General features: G+C 38.8%; 1 protein-coding gene across 2 annotated transcripts in view; it reads left to right on the top strand.

Moving 5' to 3' along the window:
* Positions 1-25,181, top strand: part of Zgrf1 (zinc finger GRF-type containing 1) — a 59,139-nt gene that overhangs the window by 7,661 nt on the left and 26,297 nt on the right. Inside the window, exons 7-16 of one of the 2 annotated variants that reach the window (XM_021648741.2) lie at positions 13-198; positions 970-2,722; positions 6,220-6,290; positions 11,119-11,304; positions 15,834-15,957; positions 17,897-18,534; positions 19,156-19,294; positions 20,746-20,930; positions 22,552-22,748; positions 24,252-24,391. In XM_021648741.2, coding sequence (XP_021504416.1) covers positions 13-198; positions 970-2,722; positions 6,220-6,290; positions 11,119-11,304; positions 15,834-15,957; positions 17,897-18,534; positions 19,156-19,294; positions 20,746-20,930; positions 22,552-22,748; positions 24,252-24,391 — 3,619 coding nt within the window. Of the gene's footprint in view, positions 1-12; positions 199-969; positions 3,203-6,219; positions 6,291-11,118; positions 11,305-15,833; positions 15,958-17,896; positions 18,535-19,155; positions 19,295-20,745; positions 20,931-22,551; positions 22,749-24,251; positions 24,392-25,181 lie in introns of both variants that reach the window. The other variant, XM_060392720.1, reaches the window with a different exon arrangement.

Raw genomic sequence — 25,181 nt, 5'->3', positions numbered from 1 at the left:
TTTAAAATGTAGGTGAAGCCTGGAGATGACTTGGAAAGTGAGCGATACTTAATCACAGTTGAGGAGGCTAAGGCTGCTGGAAGCAGAGCTGTTAAACCTGGTGGCCCTGTGGAAGCGCTGGAGACTGGCCCGAGGACAGTTACATCCTCCAGCCGGTCCCTTGGGTGTCAGCCCTCTGGCTTAAAAAGGAAGGCAACTGTAAGTTGCTACGTGGAAACTAATATTTTAGCATATAGTTATCAAGTTATTCTTGAAACTAGTAAGTTTTTACCATAGGTTGCTATTTAAACGGTGCTTCATAGTTTACTTAGGTAACAAAGTTAATGCAAGTTAGAAAGTCTCACTAAAGAAAGTTTAGGGCTGGAGAGATGGCTCAGATGTTGAGAGCCCTGGCTGCTCTTCCATGGGTCCTGAGTTCAGTTCCCAGCAACCACATGGTGGCTCATAACCATCTATAGTGAGATCTGGTGCCCTCTTCTGGTGTGCAGGGACACATGAAGGCAGGACACTGTATACATAATAAATAAATAAGAAAGAAAGAAAGAAAGAAAGAAAGAAAGAAAGAAAGAAAGAAAGAAAGAAAGAAAGAAAATTAGCTTATGTAGCTGGGCGTGGTAGTGCACACCTCTAATCCCAGCACTCACAAATATTGTTAAGTTTAGTTACATGTATAGCCAGGCATGGTGGCACACACCTGTAATCCCAGCACTCAGGGAGGCATAGGCAGTCAGATCTCTGTGAGTTCAAGGCCAGGTCCACAAAGTAAGCCCAGGACAACCACGGCTACAAAGAAACCCTGTCTCAAAAAACAAAACAAAAAAACCCAACAAAGTTTATATTTTAATTTAGCAAATTTTAAAATATTATATACCTTAGGCAAAGCATACATATTCTTATTCTTTTTAGCAAATTGATTTTAAAATTTCTTAAAAATAATTGTATAACTAATGATTGTTTTAATGTGTTTAGGGTTTTCAAAGACCATATAAGGTACCAAAGACAGTGACTGTTACAGAACATGGTAAATCGGCTGCCTCACTTGGTGATATGAAGCCTGGCTCGACATTTCCTCCCTCATTCTCTAGCACACTTCCTTTGTTTTCTACTGTTGGTCAGAAAGATATAAATCATACACCAGCAGGCAGTGAGAATATTGCCACTTTCAGGAACAGAGAGAGAAATAACAGGCCTTTTTCGCTTGTCTCTTCATCCTTGAGGATTAACTCAGACACTCAAGGTAAAGAGGACAATTTTGGCTTTCCTGTCAGTTCTGAAGCCCAACATTCAGACTCTTTATTGGCCAAAGAGCCCATGAGAAGAAATAGTTCTGACTCCCACTGCCCTGGAGTTTCACAAAACCTCAGAAGCAAAGCACAGATATTAGCGCTTCTGAAATCCAGCTCAAGTAACAAGAGTAGTGATCTGCATTGTGAGATTACAGGACGTTTTCCTAACGGATGGCCACAGGGATGTTTGGAGGGTACTTCCAAGCCGAAGGAAAAATATGCTGAGATGCAGAGCACAGGGAGTTTAGGCTGTGAGCTACAGTCAGAAAATCCCACAAGGACTACAAGCCGGTGGACCATGTATTTATCCTCACAGAGATCGCCTCCTTGTTCTGCTAGAGATGAGAATGATACAGAGGACAAACCAGAAGCCCAAAAAGATGTGAACATTTTTAATTTTTCTGAACTTTTGGTTCCAAAAAAGTCAGAGCTCTTTGAAACATGTACTGATAATGTAGAATTGTACAGTGAAGACAAACCAGTGGATAATAATTGCCAGTACAGGAATCAGGAAGAAAACCCAGCACCTTCATTCTATGAGAAAAGCAGCTTACTGGTCAGCTGTAACAGTAAAGAAAATGTCGATTTATTACCAGAATGTGACATTCAGAACAGTAGCAAAGTACCGTTTAGTCACAATGACCAGATGTGTATGGAAGGGTCGCTTTGCACTGGAGAAAGTGTCGAGGGGGCAGATGCAGCACTGGAAGCAGAGTACAGACCAGTGTCACCATCGCCAGAAATGGAACAAAAACAAAGTGAAACTGAGTGTTCTCTAAGTAACAATTCTAAAGTTTCAGATGACATTGTCGACATGGCTGCTGAAAGTTATGCTGATAGAGTAAGTATGAATACTCTTCATAATCCTCTACCACCATTTCTGGAAGTTTCTTTTAATCTGAGCAACTTTGAGACCAGTGACACTGATGAGGCATCGCAAGAAGATAGCAAACTTTCCCAGGACTCAGAGAGTTGGGAAAAGGAGATTTTGCTTACAGATGATCCGTGTGTTCAGAAGAGCTGTGGGGACATGGGCTGCCAAGAAATTGCACAGAAACGCTTGCCACTTCCACCGTCTGCCAGTGAGGAGCCTAAAGAGATGCTTCCTGCTAGCAAGACTCTGTTGTCAGAGTTTTGTGATAGAACGTGTGTGGGTTTTTATGCAGGACCGTATGAAGATGCAGACATTGGAAAAACGATAGAGGAGCAGTGTGGTGACACAGGGAGCAGTTTGGACTCATCGCTCGAGTGGAATGAGGATGCACCAGGACACAGCAAAGAAGATGCTAATAAATCTATCCAAAGGAATGGCATTAATGATGGTATTATTTCACCTTCAAATAACTCCAGAGGTACAGATACAAGCTTACATGTTCCTTATCCTTTAAACACAGTCACTAATCCAGCTCCTGAAAACAGTGACCTATTCTCAGAAAGTACTTGGTCTCCGCCTTTTATGTTGGGAAATCACATAGACAAAAATGATGAGCAGGTGTTTTTGCCAGTCTCTAACAGTGGCACTGATATCCAGTCATTGACTACCACTCAGAATCACTCAGAATTTTGTGAACTAGATAAATCTAACACCCAAGTTTCTAGTTCTTTATTGTATCCTGTGGGAACAAAACATCCTGTGTACAAAGGCAGGGAAGCATATATTTCTGAATCTGAAGAATTAGGAAGGATTAGAAGTGTGCCCTGTGATCTTTTTGAAGTGGAAACTACACAGAGAAACCAGCAATCCTGTGCTACTTCTAGAAATTCTTCAGAACTTTCTGAAGTAATAAATAACATGTCTGTTTTAAAGTCACAGTCTAAGCATAATACAGCATTAGGAAGCTTGGCAATACTGAAGAAAAAGCATGCCTTTCCACAAGAAGTTTGGTGCAGAGGAGACCCAGATGACAGTCCTAAAGGTTAGAGTCACCTGTCTTGTTTTGGATGTTTCCCTTTGTAGCCCAATGTTAGGGAAGATTATTGCTGTCTGCTGTATTAGACATTTACATATATGGTGCCTCAGCCATTGGAAAGTAGAGATAATACAAGGAGAACTCAAAGTTTTTGCAGTTGTGTAGTGAGTTTGAGCCAACATGGCTGTGTAAGACCCTCCCTCAACAAACAGGGCTAGGATTACACAGTGTAATCCATATATTTTGTAATGTTAACTCTAATAGAGGCTAATATAATGAAGAGTAAGTCTTCCTACCCCAGTTCCTCTGTCTACTGAACAATAACCTTCTTGAAATGCCCTGGGAATATGCAGAATACACATTGACAGGTATAAGCAAGGATATGTTCAGGTTAAGCATACTAACCCAAACCTGCAGTGCTTTCCATTTACATGTCTATACCCCATCCCAAGTCTGCGGTATAAGACTGCCCTCTGCTCCATTCTGTAATATTTCTTTATTCCCACCGTGTGAAAGGGCCCTGATTCAAGATGTCAGTGTATTTTACTCCCTAAATTCCACAGTGCTTACCAGATATTTGCCAAATTGTTACAGCGTTACAGTCCACAAAAAAGCTGTTACTTGTGTAAAGTTCACATGTCCTTCTTAAGTCACATTAGTAGGTGACGTGGAGAGTCATAATCCTGCTGTTTTCATGAACTCTTCATTTTTTAAATGGGCTTTGGTCTTTTTATTCTTGACTCATAATCATTTTTTTAAAAATGTATTGGCAATATTAATCCTTTATGATATTTGTGACAAATGTGTGTATGTTTGGTTTTTTGATAGGGTTTCTGTTTGTAGTCCGCACTATCCTAGAACTTGCTCTGTAGACCAGCTGGCTTCAAACTCGGAGATCTGCCTGTCTCTGCCTCCTATGTACTGGGATTGAAGGCATGCACCACCAGCCGGTTTATGTGTGTGTGTGATTGTTGTTGTTGTCTGTTTTGTTTTTGAGACAGGGTTTCTCTGTGTAACTCTGGCTGTCCTGGAACTTACTCTGTAAACCCAGCTGGTCTCAAATTCACAGAGATCTGCCTGCATCTGTCTCCCAAGTGCTTGGATTAAAAGCATGTGCCACCACCATCAGGCATGTGTATACATTTTAAGATAGCATCTTGCTGTATAGCTCTGTACCCTGCAATATAGCGCCTACTAATCTATAACATATGAAGGTAAATGAACAATACTGTGATACCCAATGTTAAAGAAATCCTTATTTGGATATCTCAAGTCATTTTTTCTAAAAGTAGGAGTAAATTACTATACATTCTAAAATTCTTTGAACTGTGGTTGTTTGATAGTGCCTATAGCTTATTTTCTAAAATAAAATAAAAATTTTAATTGAAAAAATGAGTAGGTGAAACTAGTTTATAAACCAAAATAAGAGTATAGCTTTATAATATGAAGATTTGGAAATGTAGAATTTTATCTTTCGTCAAGTTAGAAGAGGATTATAGTTGTTTCACATTGTTCTGTGGTGAGCTTAAGCACCAAACTGTTGAATCATTGGCCACATGAGACATGTAAGATTGGCATCCTGCACACCTCTGTCCAGAACATTTTCATCTACTCATCAACACATAATTGCGTCTTCACTTAAAAGCCTCTTTATTTATAAAATTTTTCTTTATTAGCATCGAACTCACAGCCAGCAGCACTACGACCTGTACATAATCGAAATGATCCATACATATTTTCTCTGCAGCAGACATTACAACTGTCATACACTTAACACGAGATAGCACTAACTCTAGGGGACTTTAAAATAGTGAAATCATCAATAAAACCACACAAATGTGAAAGTTGTGGTACTAAATTTGCTGCTAAATAAAAAAGACTTATGTGTGCAGTATAAAATAAGGCAGAGTGTTGTCTTTTTGGGACTGTGTCTGTGCTGCGGATCTGCCACCCTGTCAGCCTTATACCCTGCTTTTGTTTTCACACCCGCTTCGCTTCTGTCCTTCAGCTTAACCTTGCTTTAGGTCTCAGTTAAAGTCAGGTGGATTTAAGATAGGTTTGGATAGACTGGTTCTCTGTCCCCCTTTACCCATGTTGTTCATAGCAAATAGTGTAATGGTTTTATTAGCTTTCTTATTCTTAGCAATTGGGAAATACTTCAGTTTTAACATTCATATTATAGGTGATTGTCTATTGGTTTATATTATTTTTAAATTTATATTATTTTATTTTATTTTATTTTTGGTTTTTCAAGATAGGGTTTCTCTGTGTAGCCTTAGCTGTCCTGGACTGGCTTTGTAGAACAGTCTAGCCTTGAGCTCACAGAGATGCCCCTGCCTCTGCCTCCCTAAGTGCTGGGATTACAGGTGTGTACCAGCATGCTGGCTTAGAGTATATTATTTTCTAAAATAGGTTGACAAAAAAAAAAAAAATGCAAACACATATCCCCACTGAGACATAGTGACCAGTAAGGGAGCTGGAGAGATGGCTCAGCAGTTAAGAACTTGCTGCTTTTGCAGAAGATTTAGATCTGGCTCCTGGCCTCTGTAGGCACCTAACATGCATGCGGTACATACATGTGTGTATAGACAAATATTCATGCAAAGAATGAAATCTTATCTGTTTGACTGCCTGTGTGTGTGTTTGATCTATCTACTTGAGACAGGGTTTCCCCATTTAGCGCTGGCTATCCTGGAACTCAATGTAAACTAGGCTGCCCTTGAACCTTGAACCAACAATCTATCCACCACCTCTCATTTCTGAGTACTGGGATTAAAGGCATATGGCTACACTTGGTCTTATTTTTTTTAAAGAAAGTAACCAGTAATGTTTTATTTTAAGTATATTGAATTTTTTGTCTTAAGAATATACCAGCCTATTCAGATTACTCCACTGAACCTTTACTCACACTCCAGATAAAATGATTAGCAAGACATTACTTTTTAAAGTTTTAGAAGTAAATGTTTATTTGGAAACACTGTGATGCTTATGGTAAATAAGGCTGCTTAATTCTTCCATTCCAGCCAGGAACTCATCTGCCATAGTTTCACGTGCTCTGCTAGAGTGTCCTCATGAGCATCGGCCTTCTCAGCAGGTACATATGTATTTCTCTCTAAGCTACTGTTTTTCTTATATAGAAAATAGTGATGCTTTCATATGTGTACAGCATATACTTTGACTATACTTTCTCACTGCTATCTCTTCTCTGCCCCCATTCTGCTATTTATGTATTTAGGTATCATTTATGTCATATAACTGATAAGAATTGTGTTAGGGTCACTATTGCTATGACGAAAAACTATGACCAAAATCAACTTGAGGAAGAAAGGTTTATTTCAGCTTACGTTTCAGGCCAACAGTTCATTTCTGGGAAAGCCAAGGCAGGAACTCAAACAGGGCAGGAAGCTAGAAGCAGGAGCTGATGCAGAGGCTGTGGAGGAGTGGTGCTTATTGACTTGTTCCTCATAGCCTGCTCAGTCTCCTTTCTTATAGAACCCAGGACCACCAGCTCAGGGTGACACCATTCACAGTGGCCTGCGTTATTTCCCATTAATCACTAAGAAAATGCGCTACAGCCAGATCTTTGACTTCCACATCATAGTCTATCATTGAAGGAAGTCAGGACAGGAATTCATACAGGGCAAGAGCTGATACAGAGGCCATGGAGAGGTGCTGCTTAATGGCTTGCTCCTCATAGAACGCTCAGCGTGGTTTTGTTTTCATTTTTCAAGATGAGGTTTCTGTGTGTGTGCGCCACCACTGCCCAGCTTCAGCCTGCTTTCTTATAGAATCCAAGGGTGCAGCATCCACAGTAGTCTTGACCCTCCGTCATGAATTTCTTTTTTTTTTTTTTTTTAAAGATTTTATTTATTTATTATTTATACAACATTGTGCCTGCATGTACACCTGCATGTCAGAAGAGGGCACCAGATCTCATTATAGATGGTTGTGAGCCACCATGTGGTTGCTGGGAATTGAACTCAGGACCTCTGGAGGAACAGTCAGTGCTCTTAACCTCTGAGCCATCTCTCCAGCCCCCGTCATGAATTTCTAATTAAACTTTTCTATAGTTGATCTTATAGAGCATTGGCTCTCAAGCTTCCTAATACTGCAACCCTTTAACACAGTTCCTCATGTTGCGGTTACCTCCAACCATGAAATTATTTTTGTTGCTACTTAGTAACTAATTTTGCTACTCTTATGAATTATAATGTAAATATCTGTGTTTCCTGATAGTCTTAGGTGACCCCTGTCACCTAAAGGATCATGCAAACCCCAAGGGGTCAAGACCCATAGTTTGAGAACCACTATTATAGAAGCATTTTTCTCAGTTGAGGCTCTTTCTCTTTTCCGATAACTCTAGCTTGTATCAAGTTGACAAAACTAAGCAGAAAAACTGACTCCTTGTCAAATGATACACAAATGCATCACTGATAAGCTACAACCTTTCCTTTCTTGTTCATCCCCAAAATTGCACAATATAAACTTCACAATATAAGGTATTTTTATAAACTTAAGAAATCCCATAGCCAAACATCTTAAAATCTTTTTAAAAATCCATAGACTCCTTAAAAGTTCAGTCTTTTAGCTATGGGCTCCTGTGAAATCATTACAAGGTTAAAGACTTCCTTACCTCAAGAGGGAAGAACCAGCCAGGACAGTCACAAGCAAAGTAGAGCAAAACTCCAACTACAAATAACTCAATGTCCAGTATCAGAGATTCATTCATGATCTGGATTCCTCCAAGGGGCCTGGCTCACTTCTCGGGCGCCACCCTCTGAGCACACACAGCTTGTCATGTAGGCTTATGTCTGTTTCACTTCACACCTGCTGCTGTTCTTAGTAGACATCCCATGGTACTGGCATCTCCGAAGTTCTGGGGTCTCTTGCTGAGACTGGGTTGCACTTTCATTAATAGCCTCTCATAGGCTCTGTTTATGGTGCCAGGCCTTAACTTCTCTGCATGACCTCTTCAATCCTGGGCCTCAGGTGCTACTGAGGCTGCACCCTCACCAATGGCCTCTCCTGGCCTCTCACAGTGCCAAGCCTCAGCTGTTCTTTGTGACCCCTTCATGCCTTCAAAACCAGTACCAGCTAGGTGGTTCTTATTCTAGCAAGTTCAGCTGCCAGCACAAGGTACAACTGGCCACCTCGTGAACACAGCTTCTGTGTGCTGTCTTTGCGGACACACTTCCCAGACCATTTCACCTCAGTGATGCTGGCCTCTTAAACACAGCTGATTTTCAGCCCCACCTGACAAGATACCACAGATTCTTTACACAAATGCACTGGTACAGTCTGCTTCACTCTGAAACTTAAAACCAGGCCTCTGTTGTCTACACTGCTCTCAATATTTTCCAAGCTGCTACAGAACAGTCCACTGAGCGTTGAACACTCAGTGGCTTTTCCAGCCTAAAGTTCCAGAGTTCTTCCACAGTCCTCCTCAAAGTGTACATGCCACTGCGCCCAGCTTACAGTCTAGTCTTAATAGTGGCATTTCCTCAACTGAGGTACCTCCTCTCTGCTGACTCTGACTTGTGTCATGCTGACATAAAAGTAGCCAGCACAATATGTTCTGTAATTTATGCTGGAATTGTAGCAATACAGAAGGGCCCAAACATTCTTGATGTGTGACTTTCCTCATAATTGAGCTATTTTTTTTTTTTAATTTCATTTCTCGGCCAAAAGAAATGTATACTAGTCCGTTTGTTGAATACTAGCCTTGAATGATGGTAAGTATGTGTGTACTAGTAACTCACCAATTTATTATCAAGTAAACACAGCTATGAACACAACATATGCCCCATGAGGTATTATACGGCACTTTGACCTCAGAGTAGAGTAAGTGAGACACCATTCTACTTCTTGTTCCACATTGGTTTTCCTCGTGATAATTGCAATTGTCTAAATTGACAAATGGCAGTGTTTAAAAACTGAGCTCCACCTGAAAACTGATGCTGGCTGGGAGGAGACATAAATAGAGTTGCTGCATAGTTGAGGCCTATGCAAGCTACATAGTGGGTTAGGGCAGCCATGTCTACATGGTGTGATCCTGTCCCAGACTTTAAAAGGGGCTGAAAACATGGCTCAGAACAGTGGTTATTCTTCCAGACTTCCCAGGTGACTCACAGGTGACTGTAACTCCAGTTCTAGCAGGATCTGAGGCTCTCTCTTGGCCTCCAAGGTCATCAGGCACACACATGGTGTACAGCCATACATGCAGACACAATACCCATGCACATGAAATTATATAATTTTTTAAAAGTTAAAAATTTCAAAACAATGAGAGACATGTCATTGAAAGACTATAGTGGGGCCAGATGGTGAAATATGTCCACCACACATAGTTTGGTGTCCAGAGATGATGTGTGTTACTGTTTCATTTGGTAGAGCCTCCCGTGACTACCATGGCATTCTGGAGGACCTTGTTCAGCAGTTTAGGAACAATGGTAGCAATCTCAGAAAAAATTGTGCTAATTAGGATGAATTGAAGTTATTAACTAAGTCATCAAGATTGGTTTTTCTCAGATACTCTTAGCATTTTTGGTGGGACAGTTCTCATGGCACTGCCCTTCTTAGCAGATAGGTTTGGAACAAAGAAATGCTTCATTTGACTTCATTTCATCTTACTTTCCGTCTTAATGGACTACTTTAATATGTAAATAAAGCTCTAGAGGCTGGCCACAAAGCATTTTCTGTGATGAGCAAAATGAGTTTCTCTACAGCTTTACCATGTGTTCTACACTGTTCTATTTCTGACAAAATATATACAGATATTTAAGTAGTGCTACCTACTGTACATCAAAAATTGGTAGACAAGGGGCCCTTGCAAAGGATCCACGTTTAAGTCCTAGCACCCACATAGCAACTAAAAATCAACTGCAACTCTAGTTCCAGATCTGACATCCTTTCTGGCTTCCAAAGGCCTTGTACTCATGTAGTGCACAGACATGCAGGCAGGTGAAATATCTGTTATACAAAATAAAATATCTGGGAAAAAAAAAAACAGCACATGTATGGTTGAGTTTTTAAACAAAAGATTGTGATCCTAAAGTCCCATTCTATCACTGGAAGAATTCTATGTGATTTCACAGAACCAGGCACTTAGAAGATTCCCATTGAAGCAAATGTAGGTAGGTAGAATATTTAAAGTTTATCAAGATTTGTTTTTGTTAAAATGTGTATGTTTTTAAATATAGAAGAATAGTTTCAGGATGTGGTCATGAAAATTAACAGAACACTTGCCTTACATGTATGAATCTCTGGTTTCCATTCCCAGCAATACAAAATAATTTTTCAACTGAAGTTATGTTATAAAAACATTTAGGTTTGATTTTCCTTTCAAATGAGCTTTAGGATCTTAATTATTAAGTAACAATAGATTCAGAGTATGTATAGTTTTCATTTTGTTAATTCATACATTAGAAATAAATCCTTTATGGACATTCTTTTGGCCTTTTTAGCTATTTTATTTTCCCATGTCTTGGGTGGGCATTGTTACCCTATGTGGAGTAAAAATGTTAAAATCCTCAAGGGGGCAGCAGAGAAAGCCATTTGAGACACAGGAGGTAATGAAGTCTCTGAGGGAGTAAGTCTGCATTGCAGTCAGACCCTTTACCGGTATAGAGTTGCCGAAATCCTGTGCTCTGCTTTAGTTAAGCCTGACCATTTACAGACTACTCCAGCAAAGTGCTGCTTCATTTCTTCTTTTCCCTCTTTTTTTATTTTGTGTTTGTTTGATTGCTTTCTGTATGACAGACACTATTAAATAGTGGTGATTCTTAGATGAAGCAAAAAGTTCTGTGCACTCAAAGGGCTTACAATACATTAGTATATAATAAGGAGGAACATTTCTATATGTATATATTATAAATACATGTCATATACTTATGACATTCTTATTTTTAATAATTTACCTGTAGCCTGTTGAGTTTCAAGGACATCAGGTGAAAGGATCGGCTACTAGTGGTGTAATGGTCAGAGGACACAGCTTACAGCTAGGATGCAGTCAGTTTCCAGATAGCATTGAATGTGAAAACTTCACGACCAGTTCTCGTGTTTGGACAGCAGAGTTGCCTAGCACTTGTTTGCAGACTGACTTCTTGCAGGTAAAAGTCATTTTTATAGTTGCATTCCACCAAGTCATTTTCTTTCTTTTTTTCTCTTTCTTTTAAAACATTTTTGCATTTGTTTGTATGTTTATGTGTATGTATGTGTGTATATCTGTGCACATGTGCACATGCTTGGCATACATGCAGAGGTCAGACGTCAACTTTCTTTTGTTTATTTATTTTTTTATTCATGTATTTTATGTATGTGCGTTCTCTGTCTTCATACATACCAGAAGAGGGAATCAGATCCCGCTACAGATGGTTGTGAGCCACTGTGTGATTTCTCGGAATTGAACTCAATATCTTTGGAGGAACAGCCAATGTTGTTTTGTTTTGTTTTGTTTTGTTTTTCTGTGGTTTCTCTGTGTAGCCATTGGCTGACCTGGCTGTGGATAAGGCTGGCCTTGAACTCAGAGCTCCATCTGCCTCTGCCCTCCTAGTGCTGGGATTATAGGTATGTGCCAACACTGTCCAGCAGCCATTGCTGCTCTTAACACCTGAGCCATTTCTCCAGCCCTCTCCCCAAGTAATTTTCTTTGTCTTTCTTTCTACTAGTTAATTAATTAAATTTACATTCTGACTTCAGTTTCCATTCCCTCCTGTCCTTTCTCACCTCTACCCCTAATCCACCTCTTCTTCCTTTCTCTTCAAAAGGGGATGCCTCCCATAGATATCACCTAGCCTTGGCATATAAAGTTGTAGTAAGACTAGGTACATCTTCTATTGAGGCTAGGAGAGGCAGCCCAGTTAGAAAGGGATCCAAAGACGGCCATCAGAATCAGAGACAGCTCCTGCTCCCACTGTTAGAAGTTCTACACTGTTACATATGTGCGGAGGTCCTCGGTCAGTACCATGCATGCTCTTTTGGTGGTTCATTCTCTGTGGGTCCCTATGGGTCCAGAAGAGTTGATTCCATAGGCTTTCTTATAGTGTCTTGGACCCCTCTGGCTCCTGCAGTCTTTCCTCCCTGCCTTCAACAGGATTACCCAAGCTCCACCTAACATTTGCCTGTGGCTCTCTGCATCTGTTTTCATCAGTTGTTGAGTGAAACCTCTCTGATGATGGCTATGTTACACTTCTGTCTGGGGTCCCTGGTGCTTGTGTGGCCTCTGGGAGAGCAGGCAAAGTTGTGGGATGGAAAATCCCAAGTCATTTTCTATGTCAGTACCAAATTCCATAAATCCTCATACAAAAGGAGTCCAAGGGTAAATTGAAGGAATCCAAGGGTAAGCTGACAAGAACCATCGTAGCTATACTCAGACTACACAAGGCACACATGCTTTCTGATGTGCTGGCCTATGGTTTGTGGCTTTATATCAGCTTACATATAATTAGTCCTTCCTCTAGGGGGTGCTTTGCTTTGCTTTTCTTCTGTATTGCCAAGTCTATACTATTTCCTACTCTTCGTAATAGTGTATTATAAATCGTAGTCACCATTGTTTGAATTATTAAAAAAAGAAACTTACTGTGTGTGATGGCTCTTAATTCCAGCAGTTGAGAAGCCGAACTAGGAACATTTAAGTGCAAGGCCAACCTGGGCTGTATAGAGAATTCTAGGCAGTCAAAGGAAAAAAGAGACCAAATGAGGAAACTTGTGTACTCGTGTCCATTGTCATATTTCTAATTATTGTTAATATGTTAGTTATGGACATAGGGAAATTCCGAGTTTGTCACAAAATGACTAGACCTCCCAAGACTGTCTCTCAATAAGTGTGATGGATTGCTAGCATAGGGTGTTCCCTGAATTTTAAGACATGTTCGTACTTCATCAATCTCTGATTTTGGAAGCACTATTTTGTTAAATACCAGAAAGAAAAGCAGTGAATTAAACAATGCTTGATCAGTTAGACTCGAGAAACATTAAAAACTTTATTGTGGGGGCTAGAGAGATGGCTCAGCAGCAAAGATTACTTGTTCCTTTTGCAGAGGACCTAGACTTGTTTCCCAGCACCTACCTGGTAGCTTACAAACATCCAGAACTCTAGTTTTATGGGCTCTGATGCCCTTTTCTAACCTCTATGGGTACTAGGCATGCACGTGGTACACATACATACATGCAGACAAAATAGAATAATAATCTAAGAAAAGGTAAAAGCAGGTATCAGTACATCTATCTTCTTTAAGTTGTTAATTTAAAGGTATAGGACTAATAGCCCTATAATTATTATGGCAGTATTATCTAACCTGCTATTATAATCAATAAAGGACACAGACTCCTGATAGGTTTTGAAATTGCCTTGTTTTACCTTGGGCTGCGCAGATAAATCCACCTATGCTATCTCATATCTCCCTGCCCACATCCCATTCCATCTGCTTTAATCATTTCTGTCTGGTCTACCTTCCATCCATAATCCCAAGGTACTTGCTTGTATTCTTCATCTGGGCCATTCCTTCCTCCATGCTGGCCATGTGGTGTTTTTTTTTTTTTTTTTTTTTCTACCTAACCCATAGATGCAGCCGCCTTCCAATTCTCTCCTTCCTGTGCTGTCTCCTCGCAAGATCTTCTCTGCCCTCCAAGCCCAGGAACCTTTGCCATGCCTACCCCCTTTGCCCTTCCCAGGTATGTCAGCTTTTTATTAGTCAAACAGGAATAGGTTTTTAGGCAAGTTACAAACATCATTTACAGCTATGTAAAGTGTATAATCCAGTAGCACTAAGTGCAGTTGGTAGTGTTTTGAAACAGTCTGCCAGAGCTGTTTTTTCTTCACTTGAATTCTTTCTTAATTTTCTCTTTGGTGGTGCTGCAGACTAAACCTAGGGCCTTATAGTCCTTAGGCCGGTGCGTACTTCTGAGCTGTATCCTGTCCGTTTTTGTTTTTTAATTTTTAGACAGGGCCTTCCTTCATAAGTTGCCTAAACTGGCTTGAACTCATTCCGCTTCAGGGAGGCCCTCACCTGATCTGGTTTGTCTCAGACTTTTTGAGTGTTGAGATCTTCCTTCCTTCATTTATTCATTCATTCATTTTTGAGGCATGGTCTCATTGTATAGCTCTGGCTGGTCTGAAACTATGTAGACAAGGCTGAACTCACAGAGATCTGTACCTATACTTCCTGAGGGCTGAGGTTAAAGGCATGTGTCCCCACACCTGTCTTGAAATATTGAGTTAAATGTTAATCATAGTTGTCTGTACTCTATATGTAGCTTTTATTTGCCAGGTGTAATCGTTGTCTTAGAGGCTTATTGGTGAAAAGCTCACCTTTTCTAGTTCTTTCTGAATTCTGGCTGGCTGGTTCAACTCAGCTTTTAAGCTCAAACTCTTCTCTAAGCTGACTGATTCAAACTGGCTTCTCTCAGCTTCTGACTGAATTGTCCTGCTTAGCCTCAAACCTACTCTAGCAATCTGTTCTAATCTTCTGGCTCCTCATTCTCTGACTAGTCTTTTCACCAATGTGTAGCTTAATCTTTCTGTAGCCTGTCTCTGTAAAACTGTCCTAGTAAAACTTCTCCCCCATCACCTGCTCTCTACAATGCTGTCTCTTAAGTCCACTCCCTCTCTGTTCTTGTGTGAGTTGTACATATCCTATTCTGTCAAATCTTTCTGATCCATCACTTTGCCTTTCAGTTAGACATTACTTTCAAACATGGCTGCTTTCTTTACCAACTAATCTTACCTACATTGTTTGGGATTAAAGGTGTATGTTAAGAGCATGTCTATATTCCAGCCAGATCAAGTAGGCCTAGAAGGGTTTTTAGATGTTATCAGAGCAGCCATGTTGCAGTATTAAAACTTTTCTACAATGTGCCACAGAAAATTATTTGTTATTTCTTGTATCTATCTGTATACCTCCCAATACTATTCCCAAGTGCTGGTAAACACTATTCTGTTTTCTTTGGGCTTTCTTTCCCTTTCCCTTTCCCTTTCCCTTTCCCTTTCCCTTTCCCTTTCCCTTTCCCTTTCCCTTTTCTTTTTTTTTTTCTTTTCTTTTTCTCTTTTCTTTTCTTTTCAGTTGTGTGTGACCATGTGTGTATGCCTATGCCTGCTGGTGCTTGTAGAGAGGCAAGAAGAAGGCTTTGGCTCCTTCAGAGCTGGAGTCATTGTTTATAGGCTACTCCGTTTATGTGAGTACTGAGGTATGAACTTTGGTCCAAACCAATGTAGAGCAAGTGCTCTTAACCCTGAGCCGTGTCTTCAGCCTGTTTTTTTTTTTTTTTGTTTGTTTGTTTGTTTTTGTTTTTTGAGACCGTGTATCAGTAGCCAAGCTGACCTGGCACTTAAATGCAGTCCAAGCTGGCCCCAAACATTTAGTAATTCTGCCTTATCCTCCAGACTACTGGAATTGCAGGCATGAGTGAGCTAATATACGTGGCTCTAATTTCTTAACTCTTTAAATTAAAAATACTGTTTATGCAGACTATTCTTGTTAGAGTAGGATAATTTTTAATTGTGGTTTTGATTTGTATTCCCTGTTGACTAGTGATACAATGTGCTTAGAATAGTTACTTCTAGAGGTTACTAGAATTCAAACAAGTAGAAAAAGATGCAGTAAGAACATTTTAGTTAGTGATTTTCTTTTTTTCTGGACAGGTGATTTCACCAGAACAAAAGATCTCTGCACTGAGCCCTGCACCTACTTTTTCTTTCAACACAAGAAATGAAGACTTTGTGCTTGAGTTCTCTGAGGATTCTCTGAAAACAAGAACTTTCTCTGGTGAACTTCACTTTCTCAGCATACTAGGCTGTAAGAGTGTGCTGGGCTATGAATATCAGGGAACCCATCGTCTCTTCCCTTAGATTTTTCCTGTTGGGGATGCTGTTCCAAATGCAGTTTCCTCTCATTCTTTCTTCTTCCTCTGTTGTCTCTTTACTAACTTTGAAAGTATTTCCACTGTGTTTCCATAGTACTTCTTGCAGCTAAAATACCAATGATTGGCTTCTCTTTCTGTCCTTCTTTGAAGTGACTCATAGCAAATGTCTCATCGGCACCAGTGGTTGACCTTAGCATAAACTCTTCATCTTCTCTTTGCTTTGGGATGCTGTCAGTATCAGGAACTCCTCAGTGGCTGATAACATCATTGTTCTCAGACCTCAAGTGTTTATATCCATTTTGACTTTTTTTAAATGAGACTTTTTCTGCTTCTTGTCAAGTATATTACTCAGTAGGTTCTCTTCCCACTAACCTCTTTTTTTCTGATAATTTCATTAATGTATTTTTTTCTTAATCTGAAGTTAGGTTTGGTAACAGGCAAAGTTATATAGGTTATTGGTGTTTTCTTGGTTGTGAGTGGATGATTAATATAAAAAAGAAAAAATTAATGAGTGTCGGCAGTTGATTTGGAGATGGCTTTATGGTTATATCTGAAGGCCAAAAATAAATAAATAAATGAGATAAAAAAGAAAAGAAAAAAGGAGAGTAGGAGGAGATGTGAATGAGGTGGGTATGAGGATGTATTCTTGTAGTCCCAGCCCTCAGGAGACAAGGCAGGAAGATTGGTAGATGAAGGCTAGTTTGGGCTAAGTGGGGACCTTGTATGGGAGGAGTACATCCTCTGAAGTCAATCAAGTGGCAGTGGAGTGAAAGGGGGATTTTCTCAGGAATGAGGCCTTTAGTTCCGCAATAGAGTTTTAACTTTCCATCACTGTTGCTTATTTCAGTTGTTGGATTATAGCCTAACACTTCACCAAAGAATATTCATTGGCTCACTTACTGTTATGCTACACAAATTTTATTTTCTTTTGGGTGGTGCTGGTGCGGGCCTTTAACCCCAGCACTTGGGAGGTAGAGGCAGGCAGATCTATGTGAGTTCAAAGCCAGCTTGGTCTACAGAGCGAGTTCCAAGGCTACACAGAGAAACCCTGTCTCAACCCCTTCCCTCCCCAAAATATCCTATAAAACAGAGACTGTGTCAGATAAGTAACAATCTATAATATTTTTAGATAAAAACTTTTATAATATACAATTGCTATGGAGGTTTGCTCACTCAATGTATTCAGTAAATATTTATTGCTTTTTTACATTTCAGCAATATTTACTCAAATAAATGAGAGAGGAGAAAGGAATTCTAAAACTCATTCAGACAAAATCTGACATGAATTCACTATTTCATCTATGTGATTAATTTTATAAATTTTTGTTGTGGAAGGTATCATAATTCATAAATATAATAAAGCTATTTACAGTTACATAGGAAATGAGCTATGAACTTCGTTTGCAGAAGGAATGTGAGTAGATATCAACTCACTCTGTTATTTCTGACTGCCACTTGGTATGCACTGATCGCTGGACCTTTGTTACCTCATCTGTAAAATGGCAGTGATTCAGCTTTTCTCGGACTTAAATGTTTTGAAAAGTTAGATGTTCTGTAAATATAATGAGTAATTAAATTAAAGATACTTAGCTCAGTAGAAGGAAAGAGAAGAACTTATATTTGTCATCCTTAAAAGAGTCTTCAAATTGCTAAATTAAATTTTGAATCTTTAGATTTTGATATTAAAGCATTTACTTTGGGAAGGGGTGATAGATGTATGTTATCTTCTATTATATACAGCAAGTCAGAACCTTCTTCCTTGCCTGTGTAGCCACTGTTTTGTAGGCCTGGGTGATGACTGATTAGACATTTGTATTGAATCAACATCATGTTTACTTTCAGGATTGAAAAACGTTGGTTTTCTAGAGAGTCAGAACCTCCAAAGGTCTCCATTTGTAGGTGGAACCTCGGTTCCCTTTGTCGATGCTGGGCCGGCGGTCTTAGGTTCCTGTTCATTCATGACTGATGACGATGCCCTAGAGTCTTCTGGCGTTCCCATGTTGAGCCTGTGTGAAGAATCAGGTCTTTCATTTGACCTTGGACCTGAGGATCAGGGTGGGACTTCTTTCTGTGAAGAGTGTGGACAAAGGACTCCAGGAGATGTTTCTTTGTTTCATGAGAGTTCTATTCAAAGCAAGTGGCTGAAATATCAAAATCCATCCCAGAGCAACTCAGCTGCTCCGAACAGAACTGGCAGTCAAGTGACAGAGGGCCTCTTTGCTGCGCCTGTCTCTGGGTTGCATTTTAGCCACGCAAGGGAGAGGCAGAGTACTGCTGTGAATGAAAGTTCTGTAGACCCTGTGCACCTGCAGATGATGAAGGGCATGCTCTGTCAGCAACAGCAAGATGTTAGCAGTCAAGATTTAGTTTCCAGAGAGAAAGCTCTTTCTCTGAATGTAGAGTATTCTTCCCAGATGGAGGACATTCAGACTGTGTTGGGAAGTTCTGCCAGCTTCAACTGCAGAGTCAGAGATCCACGGGTGAGGTTTCCTCTTGGAACATTGCACCCTGAGTTCCTGTCTGAAATCAACGGAAGAGTGAGCAAAATAGTTTGGGAACAGTTTATTTTTTGATCAGATAGCTATTTTTTACACCTTTCCTAGTAGTTATGAATATTAAAGTATCTATTTGAAAGTCTCTGGAGCAATGCTGGGCATACAAAAAGTATTTAATAAATATTAGCTCTTGTTTCTGCCACAGGTTTCAGTACTGCTCTCACTGCAATTGCTTTTATTTTTGACCATCAAATCAGTCTTGCTGATTGAAGTAAGATAAGGCACATATATCTATTACGAATTTGCTATGAGTCATTATTATACCCATAACAGAAATAGAAGTATAAAGTAATCTACTTGCAGCAAAACATATTCAAAATCCTATTAAAGGCTGATGAAAAAAGTTATCTTCTGAAAAGTTAAAAGTGCCATGTAGATATTCAGGCTTTCTCTGGTTTCTTATTTTAGACTATAAAACAACTTTCATGGATTCTGAAAATCAAAAGTACAATTAGTGCTTTCTTCTCTATATATGAAAAACAATTTATTGGTAAGCAGTGATTTTTTTTTTCTTGAGTTATAATAGGTTGAATCATTCTATTTCAGGACATAAATGGTTCTGAGCTGTGTTTCCCAAGTGGGCAGAAAATAATATCAACTTATCTTCCTCAAAGGCAAGTTCACATACCAGCTGTTTTTCAGTCTCCTACTCACTATAAGCAGATCTTTACAGCTTCCATCATAGGTATGGCTGTTATATTTTTATTCTGATGATGACTTAGTGTGATGATTTGAACGACAGAACAATATAATACATTAAGGATTTTCACAGTGTTGACTCCTCTGGAGATTTATTTTGCATGTTTACTCTAGTACTTATCAGTAACTTTATTCTAATTTCAGATCAAAAGTAGGAAATTGAATATTTTAATGGATTTTATTTATTAAAATAGAAACAAATGACCACATTACATTTAAATGGAAACTGTTAAGTATAATGCATGAATCGGTTTGAATGTTGGGTTTTGTTTTTTTTTTTAAGGTTTTATTTATTTTATGTATGAGTGCTCTATCTGCATGTACACCTGCATGTCAGAAGAGGACATCAGACCCTGATCACATTATAGGTAGTTGCTGGGAATTGAACTCAGATCTCTTAAAGAGTAGCCAATGCTCTTAACTACTGAGCCATCCCTCCAACTCCCAGGTCTGAATGTTTTGAAGTGTATAGACAAAGCTTGCCTTTTGAAATATTGATTGTTACAAGGTGTGGTGCCTGCATGTTTTCCCAGTGCATAGGAGGCTGAAGGAGATCAAGAGTCTGAGACATAGTAAACCTGTCTCAAAAACTAAAATAAAAAATGAGGTAAATAAATCAATGGTGTGGCCGCTAAAAGCACAATATTTATATGTATTGAAATGTTACAGTGAGGGGCTAGAGAGATGGCCGAACTATTAAGTGGGCTTCATGCTCTTGTAGAGGATCCAAGTTTCATTCTACACACCCACAATCAGGTAAATTGACTACCCGTAAATCTGACTCCAGGGGAGCTGACATTCTCTTCTGGCCTTCTTGGGTGCAGTCATGTGCACAAACCCACACGTGGACATACACATGAACATAATAAAAGATTATTAAAAAAGAAATGTTATAGTTAAATCTATTAACACATAGATTATATATTAACTATAATAATATAGATAATATGCAAAAATAATAAAAAGTGTGATGACTTCAGAGGGAGTATAACAAGAGTCTGATAGACAAAGGCTACATGCTTGGATGCATTATTTCAATGGCTGTGAAGCTGAGTTGTTTTTGTCCCAATTTTGCAAAATTGAGACAATAGTAAAGTACAAAGGGATGTTTGGAGCTTGGAGAGCTGGCTCAGTAGTTAAGAGTGCTTACCACTCTTGTAGAGGGCCAGATTCAATCACTGACGCCCACAAGGAAGTTCATAACCATCTGTAACTCCAGCTCCAGGGGATCCAGCAAATGGTTCTTTTGACCTCAGTGGCACACACTTGGTGTGCTTACATACATGCAGGCACTCATATACATAAAACAAAAATAAAATTTTAAATTAGTGGATGTTATTGTATTGTCTTACAGGTGACCGTTGTAAACAGTACAGTTGATAAAACAACTATAAAACAATTTTGTATTTAATTTTCATCTCTCTCTCTTTTTTGTAGAGCATCTGAATATATTGCTGTTTGAGTTGGCACAAAGGCTGTATAAAGCGCTTTCCAAAGTTGACATTTCCTTTTATACATCATCAAAAGGAGAGAGTCTGAACAGTGGGAAAAATAATTTGCCATCCTGCCATCATAATCAACCTGCCAAACTTGTCATGGTTAAAAAAGAAGGTCCAAATAAGGTACTGCTTCCGCCCCCTCCCCACACACATAGTTGAGGTACTGTGGAAACTGAGGCGTGAGTTTTCTTTGTGATATTAGTAACATCACAGTACTTTTTAATGAAATGAATGGTCTGTGTTCCAGGATACAAAAATAGGAATTAGCCTCAAAACTTTCAGGAATTGACTGCATGGTGGTGGATGGAAACATGCAGGGAAGAAAAGTACACATACAAGATAGAAAGGATGTGCCTAAGTTACAGCGTCAGCACTGAGAAAGAATATTTTCCCTAAGGCTTAGAAAATGCTGAGATGACACTGAAAGACATGAAGGTTGGAAACTCTGCCAGCACTAGACAAGGCCAAGTGGGTAGAAAACCACGCTGGCCTAGCGTGCATTGCTGCGCCACAAAGAGCATGTTGACAGCTTTCACTCGTTTACAGCTGCTTTCACCTGTAACAGTAATAAAACATTTCACTACTGTGTGCATCATTAGTTGAATATATAAATTTGAACTTAAAGTGTCAAAAACATTCATAAATAATAGCATGGCCATAGCTTGAAATATGGGGCCGTTAACAATCTTCATGAGAGCTGGAGAGATGGCTCAGAGGTTAAGAGCACTGTCTGCTCTTCCAGAGATCCTGAGTTCAGCTCCCAGCACCCACATGGTAGCTCACAACTGGAATCTGATACCGTCTTGTGGCATGCAGGTATGCACTCATATATGTAAAAATGAATACATCTTCAAATAAAATGTTTAAATTAAAAAAATCTTAATGTTGTTCTCAAGATTATTTAATGGCATCTTTGCATGTTTGTGCTATGCTGTTTTTACAGTTTTTTTTTTTACAGAGTATAAAATACATCATTTTGCTTTAAGAAAAACTATTGTGTGTTTCTCTATGTGCATGTTTATAAGTGTGCATATGTAGAAAGAAATGCATAGATATTGCTAGTAGTTTTTTTTTTTAATTATTTAAAAAAAAACCCTGCATGTATATTTGTGAAGGTGTCAGATCTCCTGGAACTGGGGTTACAGACAGTTGTGAGCTGTCATGTGGATGTTGGGAATTGAACTTGGGTCCTCTGGAAGAACAGCCAGTGCTCTTAACCAAATAGCCATCTCTCCAGCTCCTTAAATACATTTTAAAATAAGATTTACTGGGCTGGAGAGATGGCTCAGAGGTTAAGAGCCTGCTCTTCCAGAGGTCTTGAGTTCAATATCCAGCAACCACTTGGTAGTTCACAATCATTTGTAATGAGATCTTGTGCCCTCTTCTGGCATGCAGGTGTACATGCAGGCAAAACACTATATACATAATAAATAAAAATATTTAAAAAAATATTTATTTTTATTTAATAAATAAATAATGTATGTATGAATGTCTTGATAAAAAGAAAATAAATGGAAAGTAGTACTTTATAAGTATATATTGTTTAACTTAATAAGAAAGTGGTTTATTTCTTCGAATATATTAATAATGGGTAGCTTTTATAAAATGCTTGACAAGGATAGTTTAGAAAACAGTACACAAATAGAAATAGTTTTTTTTTTTTTCACTAAATTTTAATGGGCATGCTATTTAACAACTGTACCATTGAACTGAACCCTTAAATTCTTTCTATCTTCTCCTTTAGGGTCGTCTGTTTTATGCATGTGATAGGCCAAAAGGTAACCAATGTAAATTTTTCAAATGGTTTGAGGAAGCAACTCCAGGACAGTTACCACAGGATGAATCTCAGCCCAACATGGTTTTTAATGATGTTAAGAGTATTGGCTCGTATTTAAGAAGTCAAAAGGTACCAGTCTATGAGGAATGCCAGCTTTTGTTGAGGTATGCTCTCTGGTATCATAACACGTCCTATAATTACATCAGAGAATACAACCCTCACTTAATTATCAGCAAGTACTCTGGGGTTGATCCTGGAGTCTTGCACGTGCTGTGCAGTCACTGTACTAAGCTACATTCTAAACCCATCAGTGGTTCTAAGAGACATTGAGATGGGGAAAGCATCAAGGAGAAAACTTCTAGTCTTGTAATTTTTAATGAAAGTAAGGCTTTAAAGTGACTTTAGTCCTCTCTAAACTTGAAGTGATACAAACAATGGACTGGCAAAAGGTAGTTTGTCTTGTTTTCTTTTCTCTCTTTTTTCCTCCCTCTCATTCTTTCCCTGCTCCCTCTGTTTCTCTCTCCCTTCCTCCCTCCCTCCCTTTCTTTTCTTTTATTTTATGGCTATTCATAAATCTGCAAAACCATAATAACTGTTTTGCAACACAGGAATAGGTCACTCCCAAGCCTGAGTTAAGAGCTGATAGAATGATAGAGTGTTAAGTGTTAGAAGCAAAACTTTATGAAAGTAGGCTCACCATACAAGTAAAAATAATGAGTTTGCATGGAAATTTAATAACTTACTGAAAGTTTGTAGATGCCAGGGTCTTTTCTAAGGACTTTATGTATGTTATTTCCTCATAACAATAATGTATACAATGATTATAATTAAGATTATTTATTACTCTAATTTATAGCTATGTAAACTTAATCTGGCTTCTAAGGTTTTTTTCTGTTTTGATTATTATTAAAGTTGATGACATAGCCATGTAGTGGTGGCACACACCTTTAATCCCAGCACTTGATAGGAGGAGAAAGGTGGATCTCTGTGAGTGTGAGGACAACCTGGTCTACACAGCAAGTTTCAGGACAGGCAAGGCTATACAGAGAGATCCTGTCTCAAATCCCCTCTCCCCCACAAAAAAGCTGATGACAGATCTGTGAATTATTCTCTTTCATAGAAAAATTTATAGTTTACAACATCTATGAAAGTAAATAAATATGCATGACCATGGCTCTTTCCTTTACATGCTTTGTTATTATTATTATTTTTCTTTCTGAGACAGGGTTTCTTTGTATAGTTCTGGCTGTCCCAGAACTCCAATCTGTAGACCAGGTTGGCTTCTAACTCATAGAGATCCACCTGCCTCTGCCTTCCAAGTGCTGGGATTAAAGGTGTGCATCACCACCATCTGCCTCTGTGTTAAAAATTAAAATAATTCTTCCTTAATATTCAAATTTATTTTTTAAAGACTTAAGCAAAATATATTTATGCATATGGTATATGCCTGTGTGTACGTATGTATGTGCAGTTGTTTGTGGGTACTTGTAGAGGCCAGAAGAGTTATTGAATCCATTGGAATTGGAGTTATAAGTCTTTGTGAGCTGCCAGGTATGGGTATGGGAACCCAACTCAAGTCCGCTGGAAGAGCAAGAAGTATTCCTAACCTGAGCACTTTCTTAGCTCCTCAAATTCCCTTTTAATTTTTGTTTTTCTTTTTTTTTCAGGAAAGGATTTGATTTTCAGAGAAAACAGTACGGTAAACTAAAGAAGTTTGCAACTATAAATCCTGAATTTTACAGTGAAACAAAAAGTAAGATTTACCTTAAGCTGAGTCGGAAAGAGAGCTCTTCAGTTTATAGTAAAGGTAGGTGGATCTGAGTGTGTTTATGACTGAGTTTCATACAGTGGAGGATCTCAGTTAAGATGTAGCTCTGCAAATCCTTTAGAGTAAAGAGAATTCTAATAGTGCTAACTAGTTAAAGTTATATAATAATAAATAATTTCTAAAAAGCATACTTAAAATTTTAGAGTTAAAAAAAAATTATTCCAGGAGCCACTTTATTGAAAAGTTACTCTAAACTCTTGGTGTCATATATATAATACAGTGAATTAACTCTACTTTGACCTAGTGTTGAAAATAGATTGAAAAATGTGATGAGTTTGTCATTACTTCTATTGTCTGTCCAACACTGGATTCCAGACTTCCATAGTTTGAGGTGAAATCCTTTGAAAAGTAATTTTCAAAGGCCTTTAGGTATGCTAACGTAGATTAATCATTATCCTTGTTTTCATGACGTAGCATTCTTTATCCCTAGTCCTCACAGAGCATGGAATGCTGTAAGGATTCTTATATTTTCTTGTAGGTATGCAGGAGTTTCTTTTGGACGTAATCCCTGAAATGGAAATGTTGCAGTATCGGTCATGAGAATGTTACATTCATCTTAGAGTTTTCACACTGCTTTCCATGGTGATTTTATCAGTGTTTAGTCCTAAGAGAACTTGTGGATCAACCTGAAGTGGGTGCAGTGATGCTGTAGTTGCCGTGTCTCTGCTCACTAACAATTTCAGAGTGCTCTTACGTGTTTATTAGCCCCAGGTGTTTCTCACCCGCTTTTCTATTAGGTTTTTAGCAATCCTTTTTATAAAAGGATTTA

Source organism: Meriones unguiculatus, chromosome 10 (assembly GCF_030254825.1).
Source record: "Meriones unguiculatus strain TT.TT164.6M chromosome 10, Bangor_MerUng_6.1, whole genome shotgun sequence".
Classification (NCBI taxonomy): Eukaryota; Metazoa; Chordata; class Mammalia; order Rodentia; family Muridae; genus Meriones; species Meriones unguiculatus.
The sequence above is the reverse complement of the archived record's forward strand: the minus strand, read 5'-3'. Positions and strand labels throughout refer to the sequence as shown.